Source organism: Anabrus simplex, chromosome 5, assembly GCF_040414725.1.
Source record: "Anabrus simplex isolate iqAnaSimp1 chromosome 5, ASM4041472v1, whole genome shotgun sequence".
NCBI classification, from domain to species: domain Eukaryota; kingdom Metazoa; phylum Arthropoda; class Insecta; order Orthoptera; family Tettigoniidae; genus Anabrus; species Anabrus simplex.
In genome coordinates this window covers 400,222,033-400,235,178 of record NC_090269.1, presented here as the reverse complement: position 1 = coordinate 400,235,178, position 13,146 = coordinate 400,222,033, and the positions used below count along the sequence as shown (strand labels likewise).

The 13,146-nt window shown below is 41.1% G+C and overlaps 1 protein-coding gene across 1 annotated transcript in view; it reads right to left on the bottom strand.

Moving 5' to 3' along the window:
• Positions 1-13,146, bottom strand: part of LOC136875003 (suppressor of lurcher protein 1) — a 1,553,195-nt gene that overhangs the window by 31,606 nt on the left and 1,508,443 nt on the right. Inside the window, exon 10 of the mRNA XM_068227855.1 lies at positions 5,482-5,668. Within this exon, the coding sequence (XP_068083956.1) occupies positions 5,482-5,668 (187 nt within the window). The remainder of the gene's footprint in view (positions 1-5,481; positions 5,669-13,146) is intronic.

Here is a 13,146-nt window from a genome sequence, read left to right as displayed (position 1 = left end):
AGAATTACTTCTATAATAACTCCTGATATGGTTACGACACAGACTGTGGCCATCCCAAAAGTTCCAGAAAGTCGGGATCATACCACACGGATAAAACGAGAACTGAAAACACCGAAGGTAAGCAGTCAAGAAGAGAGTACTTATTCCAGGTCATTCACTACACATAACATATCAAATGCCTTACAAATTATGAAGTCGGGCAAAGCCCCTGGGTTTGATAGCATTCACCCTAAATTTTTGATACACTGTGAAAAATATGCTAGAATATGGCTGGCTAAATTCTTCTCTGACATCCTGCAGATCCCTAGGCTCATGAAACGGACAAAGATCATTGCTATCCTAAAGCCAGGAAAATCTAACCATCAACCCAAACATTACAGTCCAATTGCTCTTCTGAGCATAGCATACAAACTTCTGGAAAGGCTGCTCTGTAACAGAATTAGTTCCGTCATTTTTGAGAATTCGCCTGTTGAACAAGCAGGGTCCAACCAAATCGTAGCTGTACAGATCAAGTTTTTGTCACTAACGATACTAATTGAGGCTGGCCTTCTAAAACAACTGAAAACCTCTGTGGAATTTATTGATTTGACTGCAGCTTATGATACTGTGTGGAAACAAGGATCTAACTGCAAACTACTACGCGTTTTGCCATGTAAGAAGATTGATTGCACGACGTATTGATAGCATTCTCACCAAGAGAAAGTTCCGTGCAATACTGGGAGATGGCACTAGCAGTGAGAAAACTCTGAAAAAAAGATCTTCCCCATGGTTCTGTATTAGCTTCTCTACATTTCAACCTGTACACAGCTGATATTTGGATGTGCTGATGACTGGGCTCTGGCAGTACAAGATAAATTCATGGAATATATTGAAGAAACACTGACATCTGATCTTTCCACCTTGGGCCAATACTTTCGCGAATGGAGATTACAACCGAATCCAAATAAAACTGACGTTACATGTTTTCACCTTAGCAACGAAATGGCCAATCGTGAACTGAAGGATCAGTTTAAGAACACTTGTATTGCCCACAACAGACATCCACAATATGTAGGGATTACTCATGACAGAACTCTGTCCTTCAAGAAACATCTCCAGAAAACGACTGCTAAGTTACGACCAAGGAACAACATCTTAAAGTAGCTGTGTGGAACCACCTGGGGATCATTAGCATCTACCCTACGGTCTTCAGCTCTTGGTCTTGTACACTCTGCAGCAGAATACTGCTCATCGATGTGGCTGAACAGCAATCACATCAAATTAATTGACACTCAGCTGAATCACACTATGCGATTGATATAAGGGACAATTAGATCTACTCCCACTTTCTGGCTACCTGTTTTATCCATATTCCAGCATCTCACCTCCGTCGGGAAAATGCTTTCCTACGAGTTTGTAAGAAAATAACTAACAACAGTCAGTTGCCAATCCATAGTGACATAAATGATGCTCTTAGCAACAGGCTAAAATCTAGACAATCACCTGTTAGAACAGCCAGAAACCTAGCAGACGCCAACTTTAATCTGCTTCAGCCCTGAAAGCAAGTATGGATATCCAGTGCTCCATCCGAATATCACAATCTACCATGGCTGAAAAATAAACCAGAGGGTTTTTGGTCTTCCACGGAGGACCTCGGCAACTATCAGCAGGATTCGAACTGGCCAAGGCAGATGTATCGACTCCCTCCTTAAATTGGGAATACCAAATTCGGCAGCGTACAGTTGTGATGCCGTGAAGCAAACAGTTCGCCACATTGTGGAGCAGTGTCCTCTCACCGCCTACCAGGGAAACCCTAGAGACTATTTTCTTCTCTCACCTTTGTGTGTTGATTATGTAAATAACTTGAACCTGTAAACTATTCAAACTGTAAATATTATGTATTACTACTGTATTTATATATAATGTGATATGTTATCCATACGCTAAATAAATAAATAAATAAATAAATAAATAAATAAATAAATAAATAAATAAATAAATAAATAAATAAATAAATAAATAAATAAATCAATCGCATGTGTCGTATCATTGAGAAGATTCTCTTAAACTATTCTCGCTCCTATGTTTCTAAGTCAATTACAATCTACAAAAATGTTATACATCGTATAGGCACTAAACAGTTAAGGATATTATGTTTCAAGTAGCTCGGTCTAATCGATAATGTTGATTGTACCAAGCTATTTAAGGATCTGATGGCAATCGGGATCAAATACTAAGAACGAAGGATAGAAGTGGCTCAAAAATATATTGGTCTGCCCCACGGTTTCTCCAAGAAGTCTTGCTCGTGAATAGACAACTTTTCTTCCAAAGACGCAGAGCAACATGACGTTTGAAAATGTCACGAAAGAACTAATAAAATCTTGTTGTTAAAGATACACAGGGCCGGATTAAAGAGGGGGCTAAAGGGGCTGCAGCCCCGGGCTCCGCGTGCCAAGGGCCCCGGCCCTTGGCTGAACCTACAATTGTATGAAAAGGCCTGCTGCTCCACCTCCGTGCATGTATATGAATATTTATGCTCGCAAAATATTGAACACGCATTCTTCCTTCCTTCTTATCAGTTGTCCGCGTCAGTATTTCATCACTGCAAGAATCAATTACCGTCCGGAGACACGAATCCTCGCTACTTACGCACTGTAATTATTGTAAAGGTTATTGTTGACGAAAATTTAAATCTGGCAGCTTGCGAGTACGGGCAGAGGGTGAAGGGGTGAAGAGCTAGAAAGTGAGCGGGAGGGGACAGGGGAAGCACGGTGGAATGCGCATGGTATACTATATCTTTGCATCAGGATTAGAACTTCCAGTTCACCTCTGATTATTGAACCATTCGTAAGTTACAACTTTAATGTTTTTTTTTTAAATGGATAGAAAATATTCTAGTGGTGCCAAAAAACGTAAATTAAAAGAACAAAATCTGAAAGAAATTGAAAACTCGCCGAAAATATCAACATTTTTTGACAGGAAGTCTACTAGTGCATCGACGACTGAAGAGACTGTTACTGGTGAATTGGAATCTTCTACAGGTAAGCAAATAGTGTAATATCTAAATCTGCTGTTTTAAGAGAGATTAGGTCTTTACGGAATAGGAAGGTGTTAGCATTAGGAAGATGGTTTTAGGAACAATGAAAGAGAATCCTAATGTGTATTTTAACCTTCAGTCACATTGTATGGAATACTCGGAGTCGTAAATAATAAATTGCCGATCTCGTTGGTGTAGTGGTAGCAATAATGACTGCCACCCCCGAAGACCCAGGTATCTTCCCCAGCGCTGCCTGGGGGGGGGGGCATGGTTACGAAAAAGGGGCGCCACATTTTTAAACAGCCCAGGGTCCCCGAACACCTTAATCCGGCACTGAAGATACAGTACGGTAATTAGTAAGCATCAGATACAGTGACAAAATCGCTAAACTGATGACGTTGGGTGATGTCTGCAAATTGCTCGTCGTATTCTGCTGCTGTGCTTGTTACGTGCTGCACTCTAGTGAGTAAAACTGCAGCGTTGCGGCGCGCGGCCACTGGCTTTGCCTCGTCCCTCACCAACACACAAAAACCTAAGCCAAACCATCTTCTATACAGTGTATTTATGCACGGAGATGGTGCTTTTGATATCTAAGGTACTCACTCAGACAAGCGCCGCCAGAGCAGACGTCGGTTTGCGCACTCGTTCAAATTCAGGCAGAATAAGATAATGCATACATTTTCCTCAAATTTAATACAAACTGTTATTGAGAAAAAGCATTTCTCATATTCTTGCTTCATTACATTGTTGGTGCCGTCTTACACTGACACTACCTCACTAGTTGCCCTTGCCCAGCGTTACATTTACACTGTTCCCTTCATTTTTTTTACAATCAGCGTTACGTCACACCGACACAAATAGGGCTTATGGTGACGATGCGCTAAGAAAGAGCTTGTTTGAGTCATCGGTGTATAGACTGGTTTGATGCACCTCTTCAAGTCACCCTATCCTGCGCTAACCTTTTCATTTCTGCGTAACTACTGCGTCCTACATCTGTTCTTATCTGCTTGTCATATTCACACCTTGGTCTACCCCTACCGTTCTTACCAGCTACACTTCCCTCAAAAACCAACTGAACAAGTCCTGGGTGTCTTAAGATGTATCCTATCATTCTATCCCTTCTTCTCGTCAAATTTGGCCAAATCGATCTCCTTTCACCAATTGGATTCAATATATCTTCATTCGTGATTCCCCTATCCGTCTCACCTTCATCATTCCTCTGTCACACAACATTTCAAACGCTACTACCGGTATTCTCTTTCTTCCTGTGCTAGTTATCGTCCATGTGTCACTTCCACACAATGACACGCTCCAAATCAAAGTCTTCGGAAACATGTTTCTAATTCCTATATCAATGTTCAAAGTTAGCAAATTTCTTTTCTTAAGAAAGCTCTTGCTTGGGTAGTAAAATAACTAATTATGGCAGAAGTAAGGAGGACATAAAATGCCGACTAGCACGAACAAGGAGTGGAAACGAAGCAGCCGTGGCCTTAATTAAGGTGCAGCCCCAGCATTTTGCCTGGCGTGAAATGAGAAAGCAGGGAAAACATCTTCAGGGCTGCTGAGAGTAGGGTTCGAACCCACTATCTCCCGAATGCAAGTTGATAGCTACGTGACCCAAAACGCACAGGCACTAGGACGGTACTTCAAAATAACTACCAATAAATATCGCGAACTTTCTTCTACATATGTATACCTTCATTATAGACCGTTATCCCTGTCAGCGTTCAGTCTGTAAGCCTCTGTGAATTTGTCAAACGCCGCCACAAGCCTCTATTTGTAACTAGTCATGTGGTCTCGTTTAGTTCTATACGGTACGATATCGTCGTCTTGGTCTCCCTCTACTTCTCTTACCCTCCATAGCAAAATCCATTATTCTCCATGGTAACCTACCCTCCTCCATTCGCCTCACATGACCCCACCACCGAAGCTGGTTAATGCGTACAGCTTCATCCGTCGAGTTCATTCCAAACTTAGCCTTTATCCCCACATTGCGAGTACACTCCTTCCACTACTCTCACCAATTTGCACCAGCAATCATTCTCGCTACTTCCATGTCTGTTACTTCTAGTTTATGAATAAGATATCCTGAGTCCACCCAGCTTTCATTTCCATACAGCAAAGTCGGTCAGAAAACAGACCGAAGTAAAGATAGTTTCGTCCGGGAGCCGACTTCCTTCTTACAGAATACTGTTGATCGCAACTGCGAGCTCACTGCATTAGCTTTACTGCACGTTGATTGAATCTTACTTAGTACATTATCATTCTGGGAGAACACACATCCTAGGAACTTGAAATTATCTACTTGTTCCAGCTTTGTGTCCCCAATCATTCATCTTTCTCTTCTTATCAGGCCTACTCTAAAAATTCGCTGATTTTCTGAGAAATACGTGACATAATTGAAGGTCTATTTGACAACTTTAACTAAACCGTGGTATTGTACTGATAGGTAACTGGATACTTACTCTCTGGAGTTTTCTGTGGGATGATAGAGCTTCAAGTCGCTGAAGACGATCTGTACCCTCTCCTTCCCCCGACCCTGGAAGTCATACCGGCAGTGACTTCGTGGAGGGTACGGGTTGGGGTATCCTGGAGACGCCACAGAGCCGCTTTTATGCGAGTCGCTGTTGAGCACCAAGTCGCAGGCAGAGGCTGGAAAGTGGCAACTGGTATTAACACACATTCAAGTAGGTTGTATCGTAAAACATTAAACTATTCAAGTGTTCTGAACATCAGAATTATTACCCGAAGAACTCTAAGAGTGGCAGTGATTGCGATAAAGAGAACAACAACAACAACAACAACAACAACAACAATAATAATAATAATAATAATAATAATAATAATAATAATAATAATAATAATATTGTTTGGGTCGTCAGTTCATCTACTCTAATCACTTTGTCGTATTCATACCTGTACCACTCTCGTTTTTACCGCCTCCACTTCACTAAAATACTAACTGCTAACTGAACGGGACATTGGTGTCTTAATATGTGCCCTATCAATTTTTCTCTTCTTCTAGTCACATATCACCAAATCATTCTCGTCTCACCTATTAGATTCAGTATCACTTGATTTGTGATACGATCTACCCGTATCATATTCAGCCTTATTTCGTAACACCACATTTCAAAAGCTTCTATTCTCTTTCTTTCTGAGCTAGTTATCGTTCATGTTTCACTTCCATACAATGTCACGCTCTATACGAATGTCTTCAAGATATTTCTAATTCCTATATCAATGTTCGAAGTAAGCAAATTTCTTTTCTTATTACTGGTGTTCCTTGCTTGAGCTAGTCTGCATTTTATGTCCTCATTTCTTCTACCATCATTACTTATTCTTTGTCTACAATCTGCTTTACGTCACACCGACACAGAAAGGTCTTATGGTGACGACGGGATAGGAAAGGACTAAGAGTAGGAAGGAAGCCGCCGTGGCCTTAATTGAGGTATAGTCCCAGCATTTTCCTGGTGTGAAAATGGGAAATCATCTTCAGGGCTGCCGACAGTGGAGTTCGAACCCACTATCTCCCGAATACTGGATACTGGCCGCACTTAAGCGACTGCAGCTATCGAGCTTGGTCTTTAGTTATTCTGCTACCCAAGTACCAATATTCATCTACTTCCTTTAAGACTTCATTCATAATCTAATATTTCCTGCATCACCTGACTTCATTCGACTGTACTCCATTACATTTTATTTTCGATTAATCACTTTCATCTCGTACTCCTTCTCCAAGACAGTGTCCATACCATTCAGCAATTTCTTCTGATCTTCTGCTGACTCAGACAGAATAACAGTATAATCAGTAATTTAATAATTAATCAAATAATAACAATAATAATAACCCCAGTGAAGCCCGCCTGGTGGCCATGATCATTAAGGCGCTGAAGTATAAACGGTCTGACACCGAGGTTAGCCGGTTCGAGTCCCGTTGGTAGAAAAAATTTCACCATCAGAATGTTGGCCGGCACGGTAGGGGAGGTGGTGGTATACAATTTCTAATCACTAGATTGCGTACCAAAAGCCTGGATTAAATTCCAAACCTCTCCGCAGTGCTCACATGGAATAAGGGCATATGACGCATATGAACAGAACCCTTGCTGCTATTCGACAGGAGTAGGCTATGTGCCGGCACCGGGTTTCACCCTCTCCCTACTATCATATATCACGCCATTCATTTCATCTCATTAACTCCTCTGATGAGGTTGACGTCAGGAAGGGCATCCGTTCATAAAAAAAACCCGCCACGATAGATTCATCTCACCTCATACCCGACCCCGTAGGGAAACGAGACAAGGGTTGGACAAACGACAACAATAACCCCAGTGAATTCTTGATGGAGCACAACTAGAACCACAAATCGGAGAATATCAGGCAGGGTTAAGACCAGGCCGATCGTAATGATAATGCTATTTGCTTTACGTCCGACTAACTACTTTTACGGTTTTCGGAGACGCCGAAGTGCCGGAATATAGACCCGCAGGAGTTCATTTAAATGTCAGTAAATCTACCGACACGACGCTGACGTATTTGAGAACCTTCAAATACACCGAACGTAGCCAGGATCGAACCTGCCAAGTTGAGGTCGGAAGGCCAGTGCCTCAGCCGTCTGAGCCACTCAGCCCGGCAGGTCGTTCGTGTACACAGCAAAATCTTGAACCTAAAGCTAATACTAAGACATAAGGGAATTTGTAACTGAAATTTAGTCTGCACATTTGCTGATTTTAAGAAAAGCCTATGATTCCCTTGATCGCAAATCACTCTTCCAAATATTGAAAGAACAAGTTTTAGACATGAAAACACTTGCAATCATAAAACAAACACTGACAGACACGAAATCCAAGGTTAAATTCGTGGAGGAAACCTCAGGTCCTTTTGAAATCAAAACGGGAGTAAGACAAGGAGATGGACTCTCACCTTTACTCTTCAACTGCGTCCTTGAGAAAATGATACAAGAATGGCGCAAACAAAAATTGGTCCCCAAAATTTACCAACCAATCACTTTAGGCAGAGAAAAACTAGAATTTGCGGACGACCTGGCTGTATTAACCCGAGACAGCAACAAATCAGACTGAACTCCTGAAAGAAATTGCGGAAGAGATCGGCCTTGAGATATCTTTTGAAAAAAAAGAATACATGACCTGCAGCAAACATTCACCAATATTCATGGAGACAAAATATGGAAAAATTAAACGAGTATCACAATTTAAGTATCTTTGTGAGACAATTCAGGAAAATGGACTCGAAACAAAAGCCAATGAAATTAAATGCCAAAACATTGAAACTGCACATCGACTTACCCAAAATATCTATAAGGGTATAGTGCGCATTGGTATCACCTAAATATCACTATAAAATTTTTCACAAATGAAACATAATAATTACTTTTACACATATCAAGTGAAAAATCCCTGGCAAATTAAGAAATATATATTTTTTGGAGAATATTAATACGTACTTTACTACTTTACAAGTACATTTGGTGTTGCGCTCGCAGTGACACACGTATGTCTTTTGTCTTACACTTTGAACAATTTCGTGTGTGATATCTGTGTTCACTGCAGTTCTTTGCTTTCGTTTCATTCTTCACTTGTCAATGACATCATTTCATGAATTGTATCGCGATATGCAATATTTAATAGGCGACAAAATGATGTGGACTAGTGATTTATTGGTCCAGGGATCGAGCTACTTTCGTTCGAACAGAAATAAAAATATTTATTGGTCCAGGGATCATGCTATTTTTCTTTTGACCTCCATTTTGCTGTTTATACTGGCCAAAGATAATGAGAATCTACAGACATAGCACTCCCATTCCACGGTGCTAGCCCTGGACCTGAATAAAGTAACAAAAGACGGCACCAGCAGCGAATGGACAAAGATAATGAGAATCCACAGACATAGCCCTTCCATTCCACGGTGCTAGCCCTGGACCTGAATAAAGTAACAAAAGACGGCACCAGCAGCGAATGGACAAAGATAATGAGAATCCACAGACATAGCCCTCCCATTCCACGGTGCTAGCCCTGGACCTGAATAAAGTAACAAAAGACGGCACCAGCAGCGAATGGACAAAGATAATGAGAATCCACAGACATAGCCCTCCCATTCCACGGTGCTAGCCCTGGACCTGAAGAAAGTAACAAAAGACGGCACCAGCAGCGTAGTACGACATAAACCAGTCCTGTCTACAAGCCTTAAGTATGTTTTCATATTTCTCAAATAACGACGGTATTTCTTAATTTGCCAGGGATTTTTCACTTGATATGTGTAAAAGCAATTATTATGTTCCATTTTTGACAAATTTTATAGTGATATTTGGGTGATACCTTTGCGCATCATACCCTATCTATAACTAAACTAATATGGCCAAGCACACAAAACTAAGACATTACAATACAGTCATTAAACCAGAATGTCTTTATGGATCAGAGACGCTAAATTTCAACCGAAAATCCAACAGTGAAAATAATGAGAAAAAGGAACGCAAAATCATAAGAAAAATTCTAGGCCCAAAACTCACCAACGAAGATCACCAACTTAGAGGCAGACAGGAAATCGAACAATACAAAAATATCCACAGTGACATTAGAAAACGTAGGCTAAGATTCTATCGACATATTAAAAGAATGCATCCAGACAGACTTACCGAACAAATAGTCGAATTCTATGAAAACAGGAGTGAAACTAAATCAGACACAATGAAATAGATTAGCAAAATTAAAAGCGGCTTGGGACAGGCAGGAATTATACCAGCAGATATCCAAAACAGGGTTATGTTCAGATCCAAAATTCACAACTGGCAAGTTGTCTAAGAGGAAAGACCAAATAAGAAGAGTGTCTGAAGACAGAAAGGAAGCCCTCAGTAAAAGAATGAAAGAAATATGGTCACAAAGGAAGGCAAATGCATGCCTCTAAGTACTTTTCGTAGTCATGATATGCTTATTCACATATAGGCTATATAATAATAATAATAATAATAATAATAATAATAATAATAATAATAATAATAATAATAATAATAATAATAATAATAATAGTAATAATAATAATACCAGTGACGTGTTTCCTCCACAGAGATCTGATGCAGGTCTTACAAGTTAACGTCCTATAGACCTGCGCGTCTTTGTTGACACGGAAAAAGCCTAAAAGCTTATATCATGTCTACAATTAAGAGCCTTGAAAGCATCAGTCTAAATAGAAAAAAGAATATTGTTGAAAAGGGAGTTATCGTTATAAAGAGGGATTTTATAGAAACGGGTTGTCTTATCAATTGGTGTACAGAATAACATTTGAAAACTGAATTACATTAAATACCTGCCACATCATATCATTTAATTCCCACGGACATGAGGTTTGCGACAACAGAAACACACTAAAAGTAAGAAATGAAAATACCTAACATATGTCCCGCAATTGTTAATTTCTCACAAATAATATTGTTGTTCACACTATGTGTCACTCCACTGCTGTAAACTACCACAGTTGCAGAGACCTGAAATGATAGTCTGTTTCACATTCCTCTTCACTGACAGAAAATAACACAAAGACCACATTGCGTCGATATTCACTGCTGCACTTCACAGCTAGCATCGGAATGTACTACAATGTGTCAAAGCGAGATAACGAAGGAGTTATTTTAATTTTAAACAGCTGTCTGTTGGCTACAGTACTATCATTGAAATCCTTCTGGTATGCAGAATACCTAGATCTTCCCAGAATTCTGTAGCTGCCGAATACCCAGAGTTGTTCTACTAACCCACCACTGAGGTAAGTACATAGCTATGAACAACACTCGCGTGGTACGCTTGCAGTTCGAGATTCAATCCTCGTATGGCAGTATGCAGACAAACGGGATTCAAATTCAGGTTGTGAGTTTCACTAATAGGAAAAGTCCTCTCAGTTTTAATCACCGCAGTGATGGGGTTAAAGTTCCTTATGGGAGTCACTGTAAGAGTTACTAAACAGGTATTCATTTTCTTAGAAGTGAAGCTTCCACGGTGTGAAGAATTATTTAATTGATTTTCCGGGTTGAACCGGGTTGTACTTATACGCATATCACGTACAGTTTGCCGACGTTTCGAATACATTGCAGTATTCTTTGTCAAGGCGACTGAAATACCCCTACTCGATCCGAGGTAATCAGTCTCCCAGGCAGAAATTACACTACTAGAGTGGCTTTGATCTTGGCCTTTTATATCCTAGCCTATCTGGCTGACGTAAGCCCTGGCTGTCTCGCGAGGCTTCTGGAAAGTTTATGTCACAGCCAGGTAGTGGGGGCTTGCCCGCGCTGTTATGTAATGGGGTTGCGGCCCGTGTGTTTATGTTGTGGTCTGTATGTCTTAAACTATGAATGATGGGCATCCAAGAATTACTGATTTTGTATCCTTCTTCTAAATTTATGTTATTCGGATGTTTCTTGATTTCGATAGCCTCGCGGATTTTCCTTTCCAGGTTCCAAGTATTCCAGTATCCCAGCCGAAATACAGAAGAAACTGATATCCTCGGACCCGATACCTCCAAAATTGTATGGCCTGCCTAAAATCCACAAAGAAGGCATACCTCTGCGACCTATCGTGAGCGCTATAGGCTCTCCCACGCACGAGATCGCCCGTTACCTAGCTGGACTACTTCAGCCACATACAGGAAACACTGAAACCTACGTGAAGGACTCCCGACATTTCATCCAGCTCCTTAAGGACCAATCAATTGAAAGTAGGGACCTATTAGTAAGCTTTGACGTCACGTCACTTTTTACCAAGGTGCCGCTAACAGAAGTATTTCCGCTATTAGATCAAAAACTTCCAGAAGACCTGTCAACACTAGCTAAAGAATGCCTTAGCGCCAATTATTTCTATTTCAACGGGGAGTTCTACGAACAGACAGAAGGGGCCGCGATGGGGTCGCCACTCTCTCCAATAATAGCAAACATGTATATGGAACACTTCGAACAGAAAGCCTTACCTACATCTGCCCTGAAACCGAAATGTTTTCTGCGTTTTGTGGACGACACTTTTGTAATCTGGCCTCACGGGAGCAATAACCTACAGCTATTTCTCGACCATCTCAACTCCATACACGTAAATATTCAGTTCACCATGGAAATAGAAGTAGACGGAAAACTACCGTTCCTGGATGTGCTAGTAATACGTAACCCCAATGGGACGCTGAGTCGCGCAGTACACAGGAAACTCACTCACACAGACAGGTACCTACACGCCTCGTCTCATCATCACCCATCACAAAAGCAGGCTGTCCTAACATCACTAGTGAACAGGGCCATAGCGATATCTGACGCAGAGCACCTCGAGGAAGAAAAAGAACACCTCACGGAAACCCTTAGGAAAAATGGCTACTCGCTCAATAACATCCGACGAGTCCTTAAAAAATCAGAAGAGAAGAAAGAAAAGACCACCGCAGGAGAAAACAACGGGAAAGAAGAACTGACCCGCCAGAAAACAGCGATACTGCCATACATTAAAAACACTACAGACAGGATCGGCAAGATACTGGACAAATACAACATAAAAACTATCTATAAACCTCACCGTAAGCTAGCCCGTTATCTACCACCAGTAAAAGACACAATAGAATTACAGGCCCCTGGAGTGTATCACATTGAATGTAGCTGCGGAGCTTGTTATGTAGGTGAGACAAAACGTCTGATCTCCACCCACTTAAAAGAACATATCCGTCACACCAAGAACCAAAACACAGATATTTCAGCAGTAGCCAAGCATTCCTACGAAACTAGGCACGGAATATCATTTGACAAGACCAAGATCCTAGCAGCTATCCCTTGGAACCTGGAAAGGAAAATCCGCGAGGCTATCGAAATCAAGAAACATCCGAATAACATAAATTTAGAAGAAGGATACAAAATCAGTAATTCTTGGATGCCCATCATTCATAGTTTAAGACATACAGACCACAACATAAACACACGGGCCGCAACCCAATTACATAACAGCGCGGGCAAGCCCCCACTACCTGGCTTTGACATAAACTTTCCAGAAGCCTCGCGAGACAGCCAGGGCTTACGTCAGCCAGATAGGCTAGGATATAAAAGGCCAAGATCAAAGCCACTCTAGTAGTGTAATTTCTGCCTGGGAGACTGATTACCT